At 44.2% G+C, this 22,202-nt stretch overlaps 2 protein-coding genes across 9 annotated transcripts in view; one reads left to right on the forward strand and one right to left on the reverse strand.

The window, feature by feature from the left end:
- The first annotated feature begins 47 nt into the window (after window positions 1–47).
- nup205 (nucleoporin 205) lies at window positions 48–13,580 on the forward strand. Its single transcript, XM_019276176.2, has 42 exons — window positions 48–192; window positions 1,181–1,323; window positions 1,421–1,592; window positions 1,784–1,928; window positions 2,027–2,186; window positions 2,360–2,588; window positions 2,743–2,907; window positions 3,022–3,197; window positions 3,291–3,407; window positions 3,524–3,661; window positions 3,827–3,977; window positions 4,095–4,300; window positions 4,411–4,593; window positions 4,942–4,992; window positions 5,413–5,622; window positions 5,736–5,973; window positions 6,072–6,261; window positions 6,354–6,474; window positions 6,637–6,718; window positions 6,836–7,000; window positions 7,137–7,261; window positions 7,443–7,557; window positions 7,795–7,944; window positions 8,197–8,271; window positions 8,435–8,592; window positions 8,683–8,763; window positions 8,936–9,127; window positions 9,272–9,473; window positions 9,577–9,675; window positions 9,765–9,913; window positions 10,045–10,236; window positions 10,325–10,446; window positions 10,719–10,851; window positions 10,938–11,064; window positions 11,153–11,226; window positions 11,338–11,466; window positions 11,680–11,806; window positions 12,025–12,197; window positions 12,338–12,467; window positions 12,626–12,754; window positions 12,844–12,920; window positions 13,038–13,580. The coding sequence occupies exons 1-42, from the start codon at window positions 165–167 to the stop codon at window positions 13,188–13,190; spliced, it is 5,982 nt and encodes a 1,993-aa protein (XP_019131721.1). The 5' UTR covers window positions 48–164; the 3' UTR covers window positions 13,191–13,580.
- A 433-nt stretch (window positions 13,581–14,013) lies between these two features.
- fgd4a (FYVE, RhoGEF and PH domain containing 4a) overlaps window positions 14,014–22,202 on the reverse strand; it is a 45,214-nt gene continuing 37,025 nt past the window's right edge. For all 8 annotated transcript variants that reach the window (XM_027272834.1, XM_027272831.1, XM_027272832.1 and 5 more), the window contains 13 exons: window positions 20,536–20,625; window positions 20,205–20,350; window positions 19,894–20,050; window positions 19,619–19,757; window positions 19,475–19,533; window positions 19,246–19,392; window positions 18,298–18,470; window positions 17,971–18,001; window positions 17,806–17,886; window positions 17,576–17,701; window positions 16,543–16,680; window positions 16,286–16,426; window positions 14,014–16,194 (listed from right to left, as the gene is read on the reverse strand). In XM_027272834.1, coding sequence (XP_027128635.1) covers window positions 15,925–16,194; window positions 16,286–16,426; window positions 16,543–16,680; window positions 17,576–17,701; window positions 17,806–17,886; window positions 17,971–18,001; window positions 18,298–18,470; window positions 19,246–19,392; window positions 19,475–19,533; window positions 19,619–19,757; window positions 19,894–20,050; window positions 20,205–20,350; window positions 20,536–20,625 — 1,698 coding nt within the window. In that variant the 3' untranslated portion in view covers window positions 14,014–15,924. The remainder of the gene's footprint in view (window positions 16,195–16,285; window positions 16,427–16,542; window positions 16,681–17,575; window positions 17,702–17,805; window positions 17,887–17,970; window positions 18,002–18,297; window positions 18,471–19,245; window positions 19,393–19,474; window positions 19,534–19,618; window positions 19,758–19,893; window positions 20,051–20,204; window positions 20,351–20,535; window positions 20,626–22,202) is intronic.

A 22,202-nucleotide genomic window follows, 5' to 3' on the forward strand; every position in this document is an offset into this window, starting at 1 on the left:
TTAAAACCACTTACGCACTTATACACCCGATATACACATTAAATTAGAAATTATGGGCTTTGCTGTCGAGCTAATGTTGGCGACGTGTGTTTAGAGTGTGGCTCATTTTAAATTTCACACCGGCACACGCCCGAGAAGCTCCTGTCCAATGTTCCGAGCGGATCATGGCGGCGCAGATGGCGGTAAATTCAGGTATGAACTATATTTTCTTTCTTTGGCTGTAGCTTCAATTCGCTCATGTGTACGGGTTGCCCTTGGTTGGCATTTTTACATATAAACACGTACATACTCGCTCCTCGGCGCCAGCTGTGTGGCGTGTCGTGTGTTATGACCGCATGGTGCATTCAAGTTCAGGCTAACGTAGCCTAGCCTGTGAGTGAGCGTCAGCTTCGTGAGTTTACTCTGATCACACATTTCACTCCTTCACACCAGAGCCAGCTCCTCACGGACGACGTGACTCCTCTGGATCAACACGTGTCAAAATGGGCTTGCAAGACGAGTTCCCCTTATTTGAAAATCAAAACCGAAACAAACTTGACAAGCAGAGAAATGTTTGGCATCACTTTTACTTCTGAGTTTTGTTTTGTTGCACCACACCTCACTCACAACAGGTCCTACTATCCGGGCTCAGACTAACCTTTGGTTTGTTGTAGTCAATGAAGTCAGTGCCGGTTGTTTACTGATGACGTTGGTCAGATTTATTTGTACACACGTGATTTGTGTTGTTTGATGACAGGTATCCTGATGGCCTGCGATGTAATAATCAATCAATACAAAGTGCAACTGGTGTAATCAGGTTAAATCTACATTAACAGTTATAAAAGTTTAAGACACCTTAAACATATATTAAGATAAGTTCACCTTCATCTTTTGTCAGTGTATAAATCTGTATGGCTTTTACACGTCAGCTTCATCTAGTTGTTATGAGAGTCGCCTCCCAGCTTCAGTGCGATCATTCATTTAAATCTACAGGACTGTTCATTGCACAAAAGATGGTTTGTTTACAGGATTCTCGTTAGTTATGAGGGCAGGATTCAGCAGAACCCGATGAGTCACGATATGTTTTACACAGTATGTAACAAAGGAGACCTCAACGTTAAGTTTGTTTTGTAAGAAGTTGGTACAATAGGATTTGTATGAATCAGCAATACCTTTTTGAATATCTGTTTACCCACCACAGGAGCCAGTCTGTGGGGGCCGCTAAAGGAGTTATGGGAGACAGTGGACGGGGCGGTGTTGAGGAGACAGCCGGAGAGCGTCCACCTCCTGGACCTGCAGCTGAAGAAGCACAAAGCACACTTTCTCTCACTCTTTAGGAACCCAGTGAGATGCTGCGCAAACACAAACACGTCCTTCGTAATGACTGCCGTTTTATATTTGAACAGTGCGTTAACGACATCCAACTCTTTCTCATTTTCAGCCAAAGAGTGCAGAGCAGAGAGAGAAGGTGCGTAAAGCCAGCACGGAAGGCATCGCTATCCAAGGTCAGCAGGGCTCACGGCTCCTTCCGGAACAGCTTCTCAAAGAGGCCTTCATCCTCAGCGATTTGTTTGATATGGGAGAGTTGGTTGCTTTGGAGCTCCTGTTGGCAGGTACTGTGGACATCAGCTTTTATTTTTAATGAGACTGTGTATTATGTTGTGTTCTGTGTTATTGATACAACACTCACATAAGTTCATAATGTCTGTTTTCGGTATATCCTGAGACAAAACCTTGCATAACTTTCAGCCGTAAAATCGTTGACATTTCAGCTGACTCTCTGAATACATGTGTTTGTCTCCAGGTGAGCAGCAGCAGCCCCATTTTCCAGGTCTGACACGAGGTCTAGTCGCTGTGCTGCTCTACTGGGATGGAAGGCTTTGTGTGGCCAACTCCCTGCGCACACTCATCCAGTCACGCCATGGCAAGACCTTCACGTTGGACCTGAGGTAATAATGCTGTACAAATATATTCAAGGAATGGCAAGTGTTTTTGAAGGTCCACATGATGGGCATTGTTAATTTTTTGTGCTGTTGTTTGTTTTCAGTGGAGAGTTGGTGGCTTTGACGACACGCTTCACAGATGAGCTGATGAACCAGGGTCTGACCAAACGCATCCTAACCCTGGTGTCAGAGATAAATGTGACACGAGAGTTTGAACGGCTGCAGAAGGAGCGTGGACTGGGCAACGAGAAGCACCGGAAAGAGGTGGGAGCAAATCTTGTGTGTTTAATACCGAGATAATCGTCTTTGCAATATATTCATTTTCTTTCATACTTGATTTATGCAAAGCCAACCGCACCCTGTTGTAGACACATGGATTGGAAGAACATATACAGAGAGGAATATGGACAGCTTATAACTCCCTGTCTTGTCCCCAGGTTTCTGACCTCATCAAAGAATCCCGACAGGCCCTCGCAGACAGCCTGTTTTCATGGACCTGTCAGTCACCTTTGACTAAAGACGACACCCTTGCTCTTATTGGTCACCTGGAGACCGTGACAGCTCAAGCTGATGGCTCATTGGACACTGTGAACCTGGCTCTGGTCATGGCACTCCTCTACTGCTTGGATGTCAGCTTCGTAGAACAGGGAACAGAAGATAGAGAAGGTGAGAACATGTTAAATACATAAAATGATATCCATGATTGAACTCGCTGGTTAAATCTATCCAGACTAGTAGTTATGCATAAGGTCGCTGTTATTTTCAGTGGTTTGCTTTTACAGCTCTTGACAGACCGTCTCTGTGTGTTGTGTTCCTCTAGATCTGCTCCAGGCACTGCCGCTGCTGACTGAGAGGCAGTATGTGTCTGCAGTGCACAGTCGCCTGATGGACGGCCAGCCGTGGAAGCTTCCAGGCCTGCAGGCTGTGTGTCGACTAGCCTGGGCTTTGTCTCTGAGGGTCCTTTCTCAGCTACCACAGGGATGCGGTAAGAGCATGCATTTAAATATGCCCTCTAGCTATTTGACGCTTTGAAGGAATATGAATTCTCTAAAATAGCAGCCGTTTAAATGTAGTATATTTGAATGTGTGTGTTGTACAGCCCTGGTTGAGTTCACCGAGGCAGACGAGGCTCTGGCTGACCAAGCTCTACTGGGAGATGTCTTTTTGTTTATGAAGGAGGGCATGCTGGGATGTGAAAGTTTCAGACAGGAAGAGTTTTACATCCGCCGCCTCCATTCACTCATCACAGACTTCCTAGCACTCATGCCAATGAAGGTGAGAGATGCCACAGATCTTTATACTAAGTTACAAGGTTGATTTTTGCATACTGATTCCATCATGTACTGATCATTTTTTCGCTCTTTGTAGGTGAAACAGCTTCGTAACCGCGCCGATGAGGATGCACGTCTGGTGCACATGTCCCTACAGATGGACAGTGAGCTTCCATCATCATTACGGAAAGACTTGGACCACCTCATGATCCTTGTACGCATACACATATCAGTTTGCATTGCCTTTTTTTATTTATTTTTTTTTTTACACCGACAGGGTTAAACCGATATTGTTGGTTAACAGTGTTTGTTACGGTTTGGTCTTTCCAGATAGGAGAGTTTTACAGTAAGGACTCATTTGGGCTGGAGTTGGGTCTGGAGTTCTGGTGTCCCACAGAGTCTCTTCAACACACTACCCTGCAGGGATCCTACCTGGGAATGGCGCTGCAAAGGCCTCCACATAAACAGGTAAGAGCTCTGTTTTCTGGGCGATGGGCGCACTAAAGATTCTGAATCTCCGTACAACAAGATTTGTTATGAAATATGTAGAACAATTCCAAAATGTAAAAAAAAGAAGTTTTGCATGATGTTCTTTCTGCTGAAAGGCTTTTTTTTCTCTATGCTTTGATGCAGGTGGTTCTATCCAAGTTTGTGCGTCAGATGGGAGACCTTCTGCCCTCCACCCTCTACATCTCCTATCTCCGTATGCTAAAAGGCCTCGCTAATGGACCTCAGTGCGCCCACTACTGCTTCAGCCTGCTTAAAACCAACGGAGCGACACACAGTAAGAGCACACCGTGTACACTCTTTCAGACCATCAGACCATCAGACTCTCAAAGCCTATCACTTCAGTTGAAGATATTCAAATGTACACCAACGAATGTGATGTACGCTGATGCAGGTGACAACATCCAGGGAGTTTCTGGCAGCCCGGTGTCTTGGGAACATTTTTTCCACTCCCTAATGCTCTACCATGAGAACCTGCGGCGAGACTTTCCAAATCCAGACACAGCACAGTACCGCCACCCACCACTAAGGGGCATCACCCAAAGAGAGCTCGAAGGACTCACCTCATTTTTGCAGTTGCTCACCACCATTATCACATGGGTATGCTACAACAATGTGTGGTGACATTAAGATTCATGTGTCACTCAGTTTGTGTCTTGTTTCTGATGTTGTTCTAATCTAACCCTGAGGTGTTGTGCGATGTTCTCTAGAGTGAAAATGCTCGACTGGCATTGTGTGAGCATCCCCAGTGGACCCCAGTTGTAGTGATGTTGGGGTTGCTACAGTGCAGCGTTCCCCCCGTTCTGAAGGCCGAGGTCCTGCACTGCCTGGCAGCCTTTGGGAAGTCTCCAGAGATCGCTGCTTCACTCTGGCAGTCGCTGGAGTACACGCAGGTTAGTTTTTCAAACTAGCAGAACAGTTTTGAGGTGATGATTTTATAAGGAGAGAATGCATTTTGTCATGAATAGTTATGAAATAGTTACTGAAATTTGTATTGGCACATGTATATAAAGCTCAGGATTGTGTCTGTGAAGTGTCAGTAATGTTGGACTAACATCAAACCTGAAAACTTTAAATTGTTAAACTGTCAGTCAAATTATCTGCCTATCTCTCAGAACAAATGGTAGCGGTGTTCCCTTATCTTTACTTGAAACCCTTTTTGTGTTAGGACATTGTTTAGATTATTGTTGACAGATGTTTTTGAATCCGATTTAAAATTTTATGGCGTTCTTTTACCACAGATCCTTCAGACAGTGCGAGCCCCAGGACAGAGGCAGGCAGCTGGAATTGAGGTGAGTCCTGGGTGTTTTTAAAGAATGCAATGCTGGACTTTCACTACTCAATCCAATCTGAAGGAAAGTTTTTCGGATGTATACCCGTCCTGTTCAAATTCAAGATGGTTCATCAGTTTACACAATAAGCAATAACACCACACTGTGCTGCCTGGATCTTTTTTAATTTGTCTGCATTTGGATGACATTAGTCTGATGCCCAGAGGGAATAAGTTTGAAGACTCAAATGTGTTGTTGTGATGCAAAATAATACAGACAGGAAATGAGTTCCTATTTTTAAATGTTATGTTGTGGTAAAGTAACTGTGGTAGGTAAAAAGCTCGAGACTAAAAATGATCTGTCATCAGTTTGAAGACTAAAATAATCTGCAGGTTGAACGTTTCAGTGGCAAACTCTCTGATCAGTTTGTTTGGCTCACAGGTGGAGCTGAATGAGATCGAGTCGAGCTGCGAGGAGTACCCCCTGACACGAGCCTTCTGTCATCTGACCAGCACATTGGTCGAGAGCAGCCTGCCTGTTAATTTGGGGGCGGGACTACGTGTGCCAGGCTTCCAGCCCTACCTAAACTTCTTGCGCGACTCTGTGTTCCTGCCCTTCCCCACCAGAGCATATCGCCGTCCAGCCGAGAAGGTAAAGTGTAGTTTTCGCCCGGTGTCTTTTCAAGGTGAAGACATGTAGCTCCAGCCTGCATGTATTTCCTTACATATACATCTGTTCATTTGTTTTTTTTCTTTTCCTCTCAGTGGGAGGTTGCTGATGCTGTCCTGGAGGTGTTCCACAAGCTGCTGCGGGACTACGAGCCCCAGCCGTCAGACTTTGTCCAGGAGATGGTGGAGCTGCAGGGTGAGCAGGTCCCAGCCTACAAACCCCCCGGACACAGCATCATGTTCCACCTGCTCAATGACTCGCCCATGCTGGCCCTCTGCCTCAGCCTGCTGGAGGAGGGTGTACGCCAGCTGGACACTTATGCGCCGTTCCCTGGTGAGAGAACATATGCCGCTGCTCTGAGAGAAAGAAGGATCACTCGTGTGTGTTTTATTTTTATTGTGACAACACGCTCCATTGCTCTTCTCCTACAGGTAAGAAGCACTTGGAGTCGGCGGTGCTGCACTGCCTGCGCCTGCTGGACTTGGCTCTGCAGAAGGAGGTAGTGTTCATGGACCTCCTCAGGGAGAGCCAGTCCTCCCTGCTGGTTTCCCCACTGGAGCAGCTCCTTCAGGGGGTCAGTCCCCAAACTAGGAGAGCTGATCACATTGTCAATATTGCCAGGTAAGGGTGTCCAGGTTATATTAAAGGAAAAGTACTGTTTTTAAAGGCCTCATTTGTTGAACTTAAAAGTGAAATATGATTGTCCCTTTCAGGTATCTGTACCACAGCAGCTCCAACCCAGAAGCTGCCTTCCAGAGTGCCAAGATTCTGCGTCGTATCGCAAACTACCCCAACATTCAGAATAGACTGGTGGGAGATTTTACACACGACCAGGTATAGAAGTCATAAGTCACAACAAATAAGACTAATCATACTAATTTAGACTAATCTTAGACTATGTGTAGGGTCAGATATGAACACTGCAGTTTGCTTTATGCTCTTTGGTTTTAACTTTCGTTGTGATTGAAGTTGGGAACTATTTTTTTGTCTCTACAGACTGTGAGCGACAAGCTCATGGCAGGCTTTGTGGAGTGCCTGGACAATGAAGAGGCAGAGGAGGGAACAGAAAAAGGAGATGGTAAGAACGGCGTCTTGTCTTAAAAACTAAAACATCTTCTGCATTTGATTTTCAATCCTGCAAAAGAGAAACTGTCGAGCTCAAATTCACGCATTTCATTACCCCCCAAATTTTCAGACTCTGACCAACAAAAGAAGGTTGCGAAAATCCGACACGAAACCCAGATCCATGTCTTGAATCTGCTCATCACCTCCTTGGAGCTGAAGACGCCCAACCTGGCCCTGTATCTTTTGGGCTATGAAGTCAAGAAGCCTGTGTCGTCCACAAACCTCCAAGACCCAGGTCAGACCACGGCTTTTTGTGTTTGACAGGTTGATTTTGGAGGCAGTTGTGATTTTTAGGAATATATGTTGGGTTCTGGTTTGGATAGAAAAAGTGATCAGATGACCTAAGTGTACAATGAAATCGTGTGTTACAGGTGTGCTGGGATGTCCGCGGAGCTGCCTGCATGCCATCCTGAGTCTGCTGCAGAGAGGCACTGAGAAGAGATCTGGACCTGTACTGACACAGCAGGCCCCACACCTGGCTGAGCTCTGCTACCAGGTATTCTTCACCCTCTACCCAAAAAGTCCACAAACGAGACACTTTGACACGGAGAACAGTGTGTGATGCGGCACAGCAGCTGCTACATTTTTAGGTTTTATGTCCAGTATTACGTGGAAGTTGCGTGCGTCTGATTAATCTGACTTTTTCTTGCTTGCGTGTCATTGTCTCCCTCTCTCAGGTGATCTACCAGCTGTGCGCCTGCCCAGACACATCTGGACCAACCATGCGCTATTTGCGGACCAGCCAGGACTTCCTGTTCTCTCACTTGCAGCATCTGCCCTTCATCCTGCCTAGTGAGTACAATCCTGCAGAAATCCCTGCCTAAAATATATACTCACAAACACAATGGGGATGTGAAGCAGGAAACAGGAAAGCAAGAGAAGATGAATTAAAAATGAGTGGTTGTTTTATGTTTCTGTGGCAAGAAATCATTTAGTAATAATAATTTAGAAATGTTTACAGTCGTGTGTTGATTAAAATATAATGTAAGCACATTGTATTTTCTTTTCATTACTTTCTGCTCTCATCAGGTAATCAGATCGCTGCCCTCTCCCAGATGTCATGGCTCATGAAAACAGCTGCAATCGAGCTGAGAGTGACCTCACTGAACCGCCAGCGTTCGCATACACAGCGCCTTGTCAGCCTCCTCTTGGATGACCAGCCACACACTCAGCATACAGGTTTGTCAAGTGTTATAAAGTGTGTTCAGGTCTCCGAATATTAGGCCGCAATAGTTGTTTTCATCAGAGGATGAGTACATGTTTTATTTTTTATATTAATTGTAGCCTTTTATTTTTAATGTTTATTGGTGTATTCTGATGCATATGCAAAGCTTATCACACGCCCTTGTATGCAAACATGCCCTTAATTCCCATGACCACACAACAAAGCTCATTAATCCATGAATCTAAGAACCTAATCTTTCTTTGTAGTTGATGGGGAATCAGGCATGGAGGAAGAAACCAGATCAGTCAGCGGTTTCCTGCATTTTGACACCGTTTCTAAAGGTTTGTGCCACCTCTGTACACTTTTTAAATGAAATACTGTTAACTTAGCAAAATCATCATTTAGGGACTCTTCACACATTTGATGTTTATGCTGTAATTTCTTCTTTTAGAATTGTATCAGATTGTTTTTGACTTTGACTCTCATCTCGTTCGATGCTATCAGTGCGCAGGAAGTTGCTGAGCGTGCTGGACGCCATCGACTTCAGTCAGGACATGCCTGAACTGCTGCAGCTGGACTTCTTTGAGCGCACTCAGATAGAGCAGGTGATCTCTAACTGCGAGCACGTCAATGAGCAAGGACACACCGTGTGCAACGTAAAGGTGTGTTTCGAGGACGAGTAGTTTTCACTCTGTTGTGTTCGTCTTTGTGTTTGATCGTTCACTGATCGTGTCATATTTTGTTTCGTATAGTTGCTGCACAGAGTGCTGGTCGCTGAGGTGAATGCACTGCAGGGAATGGCAGCTATTGGACAGAGGCCCCTGTTAATGGAGGTGAGGTGAACTAAAGCTAATGGGTTTTGGATAATTCAGAAAAATTTTGTGGGGCTGAAATGTGGTTACCAGCTATTCTAAAATTAAAAAATGACTCCCTCATAAAAGCTGGGGCTAAAAATATCTTGTCCACATTCATATTACATCTTCGTCCCTGTGTGCATTCTGCCAGGAGGTGAACTCCATCCTGCAGCAGGTGGTGGAGCGCAATCGCGTCCGTCGGAGTTTGAGTGCGAAGCGACATGCCCTGCGGTCCTGGAGGAGCCTGGTGGAGACGCTGCTGACCGCCTGCCCTGCTGATCTCATACCTGCTGATGACAGGCAGCTCATCATCAGAGACCTGCTGCTAGACCTGCATGATAAGGTCAGCAAGGGTGTTTGTCACATTGAGGGTGAAACTCTGACTGTAATGGTATACAAACAGGCATTTTTACAGTAATTTATGAGAATTATGAAACAATTGTAATCACCCTTTTAATCATAGTAAACGTAACTGTGCTTTGCCCAGGTGTTATCTGAGGATGCGGCAGGAGAACTGATGCCCATTGTTGCGGGGGCAGTCTTCACTCTAACAGCCCACCTCAGCCAGTCAGTCCTCTCTGAGCAGCAGCAGGGGGTGGGTTTAGAAGCATCCTCTGGTTTTGCCTCCATCGCCAACTCTGCCCTGCACCTGATTCTCCGCAAGCTGCTGGACTTCATCCTTTGTACTGGTCAGTGATGACTTTAAAAATACATTTCTCACATTGGAAATGTTGATGGGATAAACCTCGGTCAAGTTAGATTTTCTAATATTGTCATTTCTAATTTGTAAAGGAGGCGGATACCAGCGTCTGCGTGCTCACTTGTACGGCTCTCTGCTGTACTACCTTCAAATCGCCCAGAAACCTGATGAACCAGACACTCTGCAGACAGGTACAACACAGCAAGATTGATCGTTTATATGTATTGTTTCAATGGGACAATGTACAGATGTTGTCTGCTCTCCTTCTCCATCACTACAGCTGGGAAGGCAATGTGGGAGCGTCTCACAGCCCCCGAAGATGGTTTCTCCAAACTGCAGAGAGAGAACCTCGCTATCATCGAGAGCTATGGCAAGGCTCTCATGGAGGTGGTGTGTCGGGACGCCTGTGACGGTCATGAAATCAGCCGGGTAAGAGCCAAACAACAACAGCAGGGCTCATGTACTCCCTCTGCCGTTTTAAGGCAAAGTTACCGACTACCTAGCCAGACTCTTCTCTCAGTGCTTACTTTGTCATCTTGTCTCCTCTCCCTGTCTGTCAGATGCTAGCTCTGGCGGTGCTGGACCGGATCCTGTCCATTGACCGTCAGAATCAGTGGCTGGTTTACCTCTGCAACAGTGGCTACCTGCGGTCGCTAGTGGAGAGCCTGAGACAGGACGACGCCGCCCTGCAGAGCCTGCTCACACCTCAGCCTCCCCTCCTTAAACCACTCTACATCTACGAGAGCAAGATGGTGAGGAGACGAGCACTTAAACAGACGGTCTGTGTTTTATACCGGATTTTATTATTATAAAGATACAAACTCTGCTGTGTGTTCTCAGGCTCTGCTGACTCGTGTGGCTAAGACAGGTCAGGGAGCAGTCGAGCTGCTGCGCTGTGGACTCGTGGCACAGCTGATAGAGTGTCAGGTGTTTGACATGGTACCTGACAGCGATGCACACAGGTATGACGTGAACTATTATTATTTCTTGTTTTGGTTCTGGTCATTTTGAATGAACTTATCTTACTCCTGACTTCACAATTAATTGATTTGACCAAATTAGTGTAAAGATTGAAATTCTATATGTTGTGATGGAAAGTCTGCATCAGTGAGTCAGCAGCTTGTTCCTTGAGGAGATTTTTAAATGCATTTGACTGACTTAAGTTTCAAATGACCTCTGTTCTTCAGGTGTCTATTTACAGTGTTACTTAACTCTGTGTCTATTCTCTCAACAGGGTGATGAGGGACCCATCAGGCTTCATCCCGAGCCCTATGGACCGCTACAGGCAGATTCTCTTACCAACGCTGAGGCTCTTTCAGGTCATCCTAACATCCACCACCATGAATCACCAGCAGGGGGCAGCACAGGTAGGCACACAACTAGTGATATCAAAACAATGATATGTGATATGATAGTGTTTGTGAAACACAGCGCTCTGTGTGTGTGTGCGCAGGTTCTCCAGTGGCTGATCGTCCACGCAGACACCATTCAGTCCCTGCTGCGCTGTCAGGAGCTCAGTATGGGAGTTTTACAGGAGCTCTCTTTGCTAACTGGCATCATCAGTAAGACGGCTCTGCCAGGTACAATCTTAAATCTTCTCCTCATTTGCCATCACTTATATTATCCAATTTCTGTTATGCAAACCTAATGTATAATAATGTCTCTCAGGTGCCCTTGAGTCAGGCGGGGAGGTCAACAGCGCCGCTCTCCTGGAGTTCCAGGGTCACATCAACAGATTCCAGGTTTGATAGCTGCCATTGTTTTATATAATATGTGGCCTATGTTTTATTATTGTCTTGTCTGTGCCTCTAAGTCTTAATTGCACAGTTGATAACATGTCTTTTCTTTTTTAGCGTCTCTGTCTGTCCCTGCTCGGTCGCCTGGCGGGAAGCGAGCGGGAGAGGTTGCTGAAGCAGGCTGAGATTTCTGCCCCTGGAGACTCGGCAGACAAACGAGAGGAGATGGAGGTGGCCATGCAACAGGTCTGACAAAAAGCACTCTGTAAATGTAGTAGTAGTAGTAAAGTATTCCTGGTATGAAGTTACCAAGAACACCTTTTTAAATATTCCAGTCGTATAATGAACAGTGCAGATAAAAATGAAACAATGTGTGTGCAGTCTTGTGTATTCTTAGCCGTGGTTATTCATCAGTGCTGCATTGTCAGTGACCTGAGTGGTGCTGTCCTCTGTGCCCAGGTCTGTGCTAACATCATGGAGTACTGCCAAACACTGCTGCTGCAGAGTTCAGCCCAGGCCCAGTTCAGCATCTGCCTCTTCAGCCCGTCAGGCAGCGAGCCAGCTGGCAGGGATGGCGGACGCGCAGGTCAGTTATATTCTGCCCACACTGAGGAAGAAGACAAGGAATTAGACTGAATATTGTATGAGCCACACTTTCTGCTTTTCAGTGTCTGTTAGCTGATGTATCAAGATAGAAATCCACAAAGTCTTTAAGCACTTTTAGCTTTTATCACTTTGGTTTTACTTTGTTAACTGCAACACTTGGCTGACTGTGAACTGTGGCTCCTTTTTATTTTTTTAAAGATCTTTCATCCACTATGCCATCTATGGCTTACTCCCGGGCCCCCAGCCTGGGTCTGGTCCTGTACCTGCTGAAGAACAGCGCAGCAGATTTCTTCCGGTTCCACCAGAGTCACAGACAAAGCCTGGGCAAGCTGCAGAGCCTGGATCAGCTGCCTCCTGAAGAACTCAAGGAGGTAATGATGGAACAACACACTAAATCGCTCCCTGTTTCACACTCTCCACACTGCTGTACACACTGAGCAAATTGTTTTCTGAAACAGTTTATTGGCTCCCACATGCATTGTCTTCATTCTAACCACAAACATCTCTGTAGTTGTGCCAAGGTCTGGTGTCAGGCCCAGGAGGGGTGGAGAAAATCTCATCAGTCCAGAGGAGCTTGCTGGCCAAGAGACGACTAGTCCAGCTCATCAACAACCGAGCCAAGCTGCTGGCCTTGTGCTCCTGTATCCTTTGGCCTCTTGTTCGTTAGTGCTGGACTAAAAGAGTCTTTTTGACCCCTTTTCAGCACACCAGAATGGAAGAAAAATCAGCTCATAAATCTCCATCTGTGGGAGCTCTTTTTTAGTAAATTGTGACATTCCTTGACCTGGATTTTCTTCAGATGTCATCGAGACCTGTTTGTTTGTGTTGTGGCGCCACCTGGAGTACTACCTGTTGCATTGTACTCCCACCGACCCCAAGGACTCCTTGTTGCCTGGAGCCAGTTTTTATAGATCACGCCTCGCAGATGGTGAGATAAGATGTGACAGATATTTGCACATTTAAGTCAGTGTCGGAGCTTGATTGCAGACAATTAATTGAATAACTTCCTGTCTTCAGACTCCTTTGGCGGGTTGCAGGCAAGTGGAGGTCGTAGCTTCGGCCTGTCCCGAGTCAGCCAGCAAGACCTTGACCTGGTAAGAAATTACTCAAAGATGGCAAGCAGCTGCATACTTTGGCATAAGCATCATGTTTACGTACATTACTACTTATATTATGCCTGATCCGACTGTCTTCTGTTTGTGTGAGTGCAGCTGAAGAGCGACATGGCCGCAGGTTTCGGAGAGGTTCTGCAGAGGAAGCTTCTGGAGGTGGAGGGTTTGTACAGCCAGGTCCGCTCCCGCTACACTTTCATCCAGGCTCTGGTTCGCAGGATCCGTGGTCTGCTCAGACAGCCCAAAAGCTGAGGCAGACACACACAAATCCAAAGACTGGCCAAGACCCAAATTTCCCAATTTCATATCGAATGAAAACCTCCAAGCAACACCAGGACTCCTACCGAGGACTCCCATTTACCTTTTGCAGTAACGTCACTCCTTCACGCTGACCTGTTGAAGCTCCTCTCTTGAGAACTGTGGGATGCTAACGCCGTGACAACACACGGTGCATTCTGTGTCCTAATTATGTTTGACTAATGCTGCGCAAGGAGCATTCCTCAAAGAAGTGAGGAAAGTAACTTGCACACACTTATGAAATTTTGACTTGTTAAGAGAATTTGATATTCTTGTTTGTTTGCTTTGATCTCTCCCTTTCCTCCCCCCCTTTTGTGAAAATAAACGTTTTCTAAATCTGTTAAATATTTGTCTAGTCGATTCACATTACACAACAAATCACCTAAACCAAACCAGGTATTAGCAGAAATTTTGTTTTTATGATGGCAAACTCCAGTCACTCTGACTCTGACGTGCACTCAGGTGAGAATAAATTTTTTTTTTTTTTTTTAGACAAGCTATCTACAGATGACACCTTATTTTCAGGCTTCACTTATCACATGCATCTTCAGACCATCAATCACTTCTGAGAAACAGCAACTACTGACTTCATCTATTTACGTACATGTCTGGGGTGACTCATTGTGAAAAACCTTTTCATCAGGAGAAGCAAAACAAGGAACCAAAACAATGTTTCTTTATGAAAGTAGCATCACAAAGACTGATGTGGCTGAAACTGTCAGACAGGTTTATGTAGATTTGAATAACACATTGTACAAACAAGTGAGATGCACATGAATAATATTTAATCTGTTTTTTATTTTCTTTGAAGGTACACTTTAAGATACTGTAAAGTGCAAAGCTCCTCAAACCTTCGGGGAAGGGGGTGAGAGGACTTGAAAAAAATCTGGATATATATTCAGATCTTACAGAGAGGGAGGCTTTGTGCTCTTGTTTTTTTTTTTATTTTGAATACTGAGGAATAAAAATAGTTCAGAAGAGTGGGACTCAGACGAGCACCAGCATCAAGCACAGGGTGGAGGAGAACTGTGTAAAAGAACGCGGTCCATCCAGCACTGAACGGTCGCTGTCACGCTGAACAACCAAGGTGACGCGTTTGATGAGTTAGTGGAAAAAACATCTGCTTTCAGAAAACAAAAAAAACATCTACCTACCGCACTTCTTAGCTGACAGTGAGGGAACGATTTTGTGCTACTTTTAACAGATCATGCTTGTCATACTCTATAAATTACTTTTAAATAATAAAATTAATTACAGCATTAAAAAATACATTTACATTTCTCGCACCAGCTTTGTCATGTCTGTGATTGTGCTGCATTTGCATCTGAATAGAGAACGCTGCCACAGAATGGGACAACGATGATCCCCCCTCATCTCTCGCAGCATGAACTTATGTCTGTGACTGTCCTGTAACTGGACGTGCATTTATCCGTTTATCCTCAGCCTTTCATACAAACATTTTCTGAGGACGGATTTTTACGACAATACAAGGCTCATACATAAAGGACTGTTTATTTGTCATGGTTAGTATGACTCGCGCTGTGAAAATGTCCTCTGCAATGGGGATGTGCAGGGAGCTTTCTAATCTCAGAAAATAACCCTGGAGATGTCATAGTGATGCAATCAGTTACACTTCAGACTTTAAATATATATCCCCAGAAAACCTTGGGATTTAACAGACAGGGAAGGTCGATTGTAAGCCTAAAAATGTGTTTTGCAATTCTCCCAATTCAATAGAGAAGCAAAACTAAACAGCTGGATAGCTCTGGTTGCCAATGTGGGCAAAGTTGAAAATCACTGAGCAGCACTGCACCACATAAAGCTGGAATTTTAGACTCAATCACCTCCAGGACAACTTATTTCTCATATGATCAGCACATTTCATACTTATACTTACAACTAATTTGCAAAGTAGTTCATTTTTCTTCATTGAAAACAGAGTTCAGGTGCGAACCGATAGCAAAGCAGACAGAGTTTGATTCACCTGTTGATGAATTTTCACTGAGGGATGAGAGAGAGGGAGATGAGACCATCATTATCCAACCACGTGATCATTTTACTAGTTTTGGAACTTCTCAAACAAAGAAAAGTAGGAATACTGTATACTTTATGTCATATCTAGATGTTTTCTATGTTATTAAAACAAATAGTTCCTTTCTGAAAAGAAAAAAAGAAACATTTATACTGTACAGGTACACACAGTTGAGTTACAGCACCAGCAGACTTAGTTTGGACTGTCCTTAAGCATTTATTCACATCCTGTATAGGCTGTATAAGTCTGTGGTAGTCCACTGGCTCAAAAGGAGTTGACACAGGTTAATAGTCCATGAAGAGCGAGTTTGAGCTGTTCTTAATAGTGCCTGTTTGAGAGAAGTCGATCAATCCTGAGGCCTCTTTTGCTCTAGTGTTGATTGTACTAGACATGTTCTTTTAGTAATCCAGCACAGCTCTAGCACTCAAGAACTGAAAGTTCTTGTGTGGGTTTACTTGAAAATCCATGAAGAAACTGTGAAACGGGGAGAGTGGCAAGGAAAGGCAGCTTATCCAGCACTGATTTTTTTCCACTTTGTCTTTAGGATTCAGATTTAAGGACAGCATGGAGAGTGTGCATTTATATCTTGCGCGTTGCAGCACAGGTCCGCACATACCGTCTTTCTTGAGCAATCCCAACAACAGTTTGCTCTCAGCCTTATGTGCTATCCGTACCCGCTTCTTGTGTGTTGTTGTTGTCCACCACGTTGGCATTGCTGCCGTTGGCATGGTGGCATTCAGGCACCTCTCCCGTCACTGCCACTCGAATCACCTTCAGCCAACGCTGCTTGACATCCTCATTTTCAGCATAAAAGTTGTGGATGGACTTGGATTGAGAGAGACGGAAAGTGGCCGGAGGGTCTGTGGGCCGGGCGCTGTCATCCACAGAATATCCCAGGAGGGGGATAGTACACTGGGCCTTTACATCCTGAGGAGAGAGGTCATGGATGAAGAGATTGTTATGCGTATGGATGAATATGGGTAATCATATTTTCTGCTTCATGTCCTTAGTGTTTTACCTGCGGAGCTCCGTAGAGATAGAGCACCAGACACTCCTTCTCAGGGATGACGCACCACACCTTTTGCCAAGGTTTGTTCTTCTCACAGTACTGCAGGAAGCCACACATGATGCTGCTGCCCGTGAACTGTGCTGCCTCAATCTGCACGGGGGGGAAGAGACCACCACAAATGAGTACAAAATCAATAAAGTATCTTTAAAATGGACTATGTGAGTTATCTCTTTAGTCAATCCTATGTAGGGAAACATCCTCTTCACCTCCAGGATGCCCTTCTTCTTGCCCTCAGTTATCCTTTCTCCGGTCAGGATGGAGAAGCAGTCTCTGCAGACTTTGTTCATCTTGTTGCTGTCATATTCGAGCGCCACCTTATTGTCTGAACATTTCCAGCACACCACCTGTAAGAGAGAAGAAGTAAAGATCTACGTCAGTCTCACAGTTAATATTCAGAACATTTTTTAAAGGAACACCTTTGAACATACTTTAACCTTTCTACGACTATTTTAAACCAGTAGGCACTAATTATATTAGATCAGATTAGATTATACTTTATTTATCCCACAGTGGGGAAATTCTTTTGTTACAGCAGTGTACTATAGTGAATAAAAATAAAAATAGAAAAGGCAAAGCAACAACAGGCCTATACAGTAAATAAGAAACCAATAAACAGTGTACAGTGTACAGTGTACATATGTGCAAGAATAAGTACTATCGGTGAAAGTGGCAAGATATAAATAATATTGCAGAGGTAGTGTCATGATATAATAATATTGCACATGGTAAGTAGTCAGATGGAGTTATAATGTTATATTTTATATTATCTTTTATTATTAAAGCATTTTTGGGACATTTTACCTGCAGTTATAATAGACTGTGAAAGGGGAGAGAGGAGAAATGTGTAACAAACATTCTTTGCCATATTCTGCAACAACAGCAATCGTTTTAGAGGTTTAAACATACATACATATTTAAGGAGGAGAGTGCGACTGTGAGCATGGAAGAGCATACCATCTCCCTCATATTATACATAATGTATTTAATACAAAATCTAAAACTTTATGCTCAAAAATTGGTAGTGGGCGTTTCATTAAAAGATGGCTGTACTCATCAAAATGTGACCACTGGTAAAAAGTCATTAGCGTAGAAAAATATGAATTCTTGGTGTTTAAAATCAAGATTTTTTTTCACATTTGAACTGAGCTCTGAAAGGTTTTCTGCTGTATGTCTTTAGCCATCCTTGATCTCTCTCTGCACATGCATTATGCATGGCACGACACCATGGAGATGACTTACGTAGCCACAGGCTCTGCAGTGGTGTCTTCGCCGCGTCAGAGCGTTGAAAGACTCTTTACACTTCATACACATTGTCACTTCATTGTCGCGGATCCAGCGAGGGGCACGCTTCCCCAGCTCTGCGTTCTGCATTCAAATAAAAACACATACATGCTTACAGTATGACGGGACAGAAAGGTGTCGACAGTTTATAAACGTGCATGTGTGCACAGTTCTGATGTGCCACGTACCGATACTTCCTCCACGTCTTTTAAGGCGTTCTTGAATGACTCGTTTTTCTGCTGGAAGATCTCAATGGTCGCCTGGAAAGCCTGGAGGAAAATAAATAATGCGAGTCAGCCTACATTACCTTCGAACATATCTAATCAAATAAGAAAATGATAAATGTGCCGTACCTTAATCCAGTCTGCCTTGTCTTGCTCTGAGCTGAGGAGAAAAAAACACAAAGCCAGTGTTAAAACCCTAAAAATGTATACGCCTTAACTTTATGTGATAGATACTTTCTGTTCCTCTTGTGACACCAAATTACTACGTAGCACTTAGCTGTGGCCAAAGAGTTTATTTAGAGATTTACAGGATTTAAATATGGAGCTTGGGTGTGCTCATTTAGGTGGTCTTCCACATATATGTGGTACAAATTACATTTAATTATGTACTTCAATGTGGGAGGAGCTGGGGTGTTTTTTTAAAGGACCTTTGGGACATTTGTCCTCAAAACACACCTGGCCTGTAGCTCCAGTGTCCTCTCCTTCCCTGACACCTGAAAGGTATGAGGGTAGTCCTCGTTGGTCGTCTCCAGGACCTTCATGCCGTCTATACCGATCCGCGTCCTCACTGTGTACTTCGCCGCCCCAAGACTAAATTTGGGCACGCAGTATAACAGCATGTTGTTGAACTGGAAGATAAGAGAAAAACAAAACGTTGCAGTGGCAGTATTATGCACGGCAGGTAACCTGAATGACACAGATGGGAGACATTCAGCCTGAAGCTAATAAGAAACAGGCAGAATGTAATCACATCATCTGGCAATCTCTGTAATTGAGAGATTTGTTCATGTGCCCCCCGTGTGTCCTCACACAGAGGTGGTCCCGGCTTGAAATGATTCACTTGTTTCAATTGACTCGTGCAGATGAAGTCCCGCCACAGCATATTTCCCTCCAGCGATGTTCATTATGGAGTTTTTTATAACTAGGTTCAGGAATAAGGGCCACGCCTCGTACTCATCCCATTTCCGTTCTCCATGTATTTAAGCACTCCTTTTCCATCCACTCCTTCTTTGACTCTGCTGTTACACCCCCACCCCCAAACCCTCTTTCTCGTTTATCTTCCTTTTTCTCGTCTCCATTCTCACACAGAAACCAGGGGGCTCTAATCCGTAAAGTCACAGAGAGACGGTTACCCCTCATCCTCGCATCTCTCATCCCTCTCACCTTTCCTCCCCTCATCCCTTCCTCCCTCCCTCCCAACATCCCTCATCCTCTGACCCTCATCCCATCATCTCTCCATCCCTCGACCCCTCTGACCCCTCCTCCCTAAACACTCCCCGCAGCATATCACCCATGCTTCCCAAATGTTACTTGTAATAAACATGTTTAAACTTCATCTGTACGGGCGTGGTCCTTGTTAGTGAAAGATAAGAAGGTGTTACTGTGCTCGACAGTTTCTCTCACCAGGAAGAGGTATCGCTCCATGGCCGAGGTGTTCCTGGCTGCCAGCTTCAAGATGTGACCCTCTTTTATAAACTCGTTAGAGGGGTTAACAATGTCCTCCTCCTCGCCCAGCATCTCGTATATCTCCATCAGTTTCTTCAGATTATCCTAAATCAGGGTGGGACATTAATTTTAGTTGGACGTTGATGTGTTGAATAGATTCTGTCTCATCTGAAACAATTGTACTTACAGATTTTCGTATGGCACTGTTGGAGTGAGTCGCTGCTGTGGCGATAATTTCTAATGATTCTGAGGGGAAAAAAAGAAAGAGATGGGTTACTTTAAGGTAATAAAAATGGATCCCTGAGCGGGAATTTTAGATACTTTGACTTACTCTCTGCATCCCGTCTGTCAGAGCTGTCCTGAGGCAGCTTCTTCAGATAGTCTTTAAGCAGCATCTCGTAGCGAGGGACTCTCTGCACCGGCTCCAGCATGTGATGCTGAAGTGTCAGGAAGCCACAGACCTCTTGACTCTGTGAAAAACAACACAAGAATGTTGCTTTCACATTAGTACAACACTTTACCATGAGTCTGTATTTTTTCAGCAACTTGCACCCGTTTTCTAAAGTACAATTGCATTTTTCCAGACTGGAGTTTGGTTGGCCGTACCTGTATCTCCTGAATGATGGACTTGAATTGAGGCGAACGATCTGTCCACTGTTTCAGCAGCTCCATGGCATTGTCGAAATTCTTTACGTACTCCGCGTACATTTTGAGAAAGGGTGTGAGTTTCTGCAGGATGTCGCCAATGCGAGGTGTGGACGCCCTGCAGGGAGGAAGAGAAGTTTGTTTAAAATCTTTTAACAGTATACAGAGTGAATCTACAGGTACAAAGGTACAGGTACAATGCGATCATAGATAAAGTTTGACACAGACCCCCTATTGTATTTATTATGATTTCATTAGAGGCTGAAGCTCACCATTCTCCCATGCGTTTCTCCAGATCTGGAAGCAGAAACTGGCTGTGAAAGGTGTGGATGGAGGAGATGTTGGAGAAGATGTTCTTCACTACCTCCACAGGGAATGTCCCTTTATTTGCCTCCTCCATTAGCTTAGCACAGAATACCTAAGAAGTACACAACATGGAACTGATAAGTGACAAATAGCTGGAAAGTGGAAAAAATCTCACAAAACACATTTATACATGCAACCTCTCTTAATGGCTTCACATCAACTGTGTAATTTAAAACCTTTTACGATGGCATGTGGTCAGAAAAACAGAAGTGAACTGGAGCTTCTGGAGTTCCTCACCTGGTCCAGCAGGTTAAGTCGCGCCACGTAGGCTTTCTCTGTATGCAAAAGCTCGTTGGCGATCTTATACAGCTTCTGCTCATTTGTCTCCTGAAAACAGAGGGTACATGACTGTGAGTTTCTACATGTGTGGGAATCTTAAATAACTTCTGATCATTAATGAATCAGCGAAGTGTGAAAGTGATCTTATTCTGTTGAGCTAGAAAGTCAGCAGCGCGGTCACACAGTTAACAGTCTGCATAATGACAGTCCTTTCCAGTCTAATACTTCTTTAATGATGAGTAATTGGTAATGTCACCTAAGGCTTAAAGGAAAATGAGGCCTTATAAGCTTTTCAACACAGCAACTGCAGTGTAACAGAGCTAAAAATAATGCAGGACTGTCTGTAGTGCATGAATCTGAAATCTGAACTCATTCCCACATCATTGTCATTTGTTTCCTGTCCCTATGCAAGTTCCTGTTTGATTCAGGTGACTGATTTAAGTTTGGTTTCACACCATAGACTCTTTTTAAAAGCTTAGAACAGCATGTTGCATTTAAATCCAAAAGCGTTCTTTGCAAATCATGCATTTATTGTACTGACTCAGGTTCAACGCCTCAGTGGCTAAATACTGTTTCACTGTTGTTGCATACAGCAGCATGTCGGACTGATGCGTGTGTCCATACATTAGGTTGGGTGGTGGGTTAGGCTGTGGTGTATCAGAGGCTCTCAGAACAGGAAATGAAATTACATGAATAAGGGAAACGGCACCAAATCAAACACATAAACATGTCTAACAGAGCTTTGAGTGAGATTAGTATGACAAACAATAGGTGTAGCCTGAGAAAACATCACACACATACTCATGTGATGAAATGTGGCATGCCAGTTTACCATCGAGTGCAAGAACCTCGCATTTCCACATCATTTATTTGTCAACTTATCCATGGCGTTGCTAATTCTCTGCTGAGAAATTATTCTTTCCAGGCATGCTGTGCTTCAGTCAATGGAGAATTATATGCAATTCAATGCACTTCACATAATGTATTTCATTGATATGGTTTCATAAGAAAAATACATAGGGCCAGAGGTGAAAGGTAACTAAGTACACTCAAGTACTGTACTCTACTGTAAAATGATTAGGTACTTAATCCTCTGGGGTCCGAACAATTGCCCACAAGCAAGCAATTTTCGAACCATTGATATGGCGCTATATTTATTAGACATCAATATATTCCAAACTTTTAGAAGTTGTTCCTAGTCTTTTTGACTTGTGTTGTGTAACTGTGGCCCCTTTCAGTTGTCTATGAGTTTTTTGCAGTTCCACCAAAGAGCGAAACTTCTCAGATGGTTTCATTTGAATAACTGCTCAAAGTCTGAGGAAGTCACATTTTTCAATACCTCAAATCTATTTCAAATCTTCTTACCTCTCCCTTCAGGTAAATCGTGTGACCCTATGGAGGGGCTCAATAGCTAGATTGGGAACCACTGGAATAAACTTCAACTGTGTATAAAGTAGTTCAAATCAGCTCCACCTCAACCAGGCAAGCTAACTCACTGTATGCATCAGTATTAACAACTAGATCATGTTCGAGAGGGAGCTGTGTGAAGTCTGATAAATGTCCTGAAGTGATGTCACTTGAGTTAGCGTCGGTTGAGACTGAAAGCATCTAAAGGGCGTGGAGTT

Source organism: Larimichthys crocea, chromosome XXI (assembly GCF_000972845.2).
Source record: "Larimichthys crocea isolate SSNF chromosome XXI, L_crocea_2.0, whole genome shotgun sequence".
In the NCBI taxonomy this organism is placed as follows: domain Eukaryota; kingdom Metazoa; phylum Chordata; class Actinopteri; family Sciaenidae; genus Larimichthys; species Larimichthys crocea.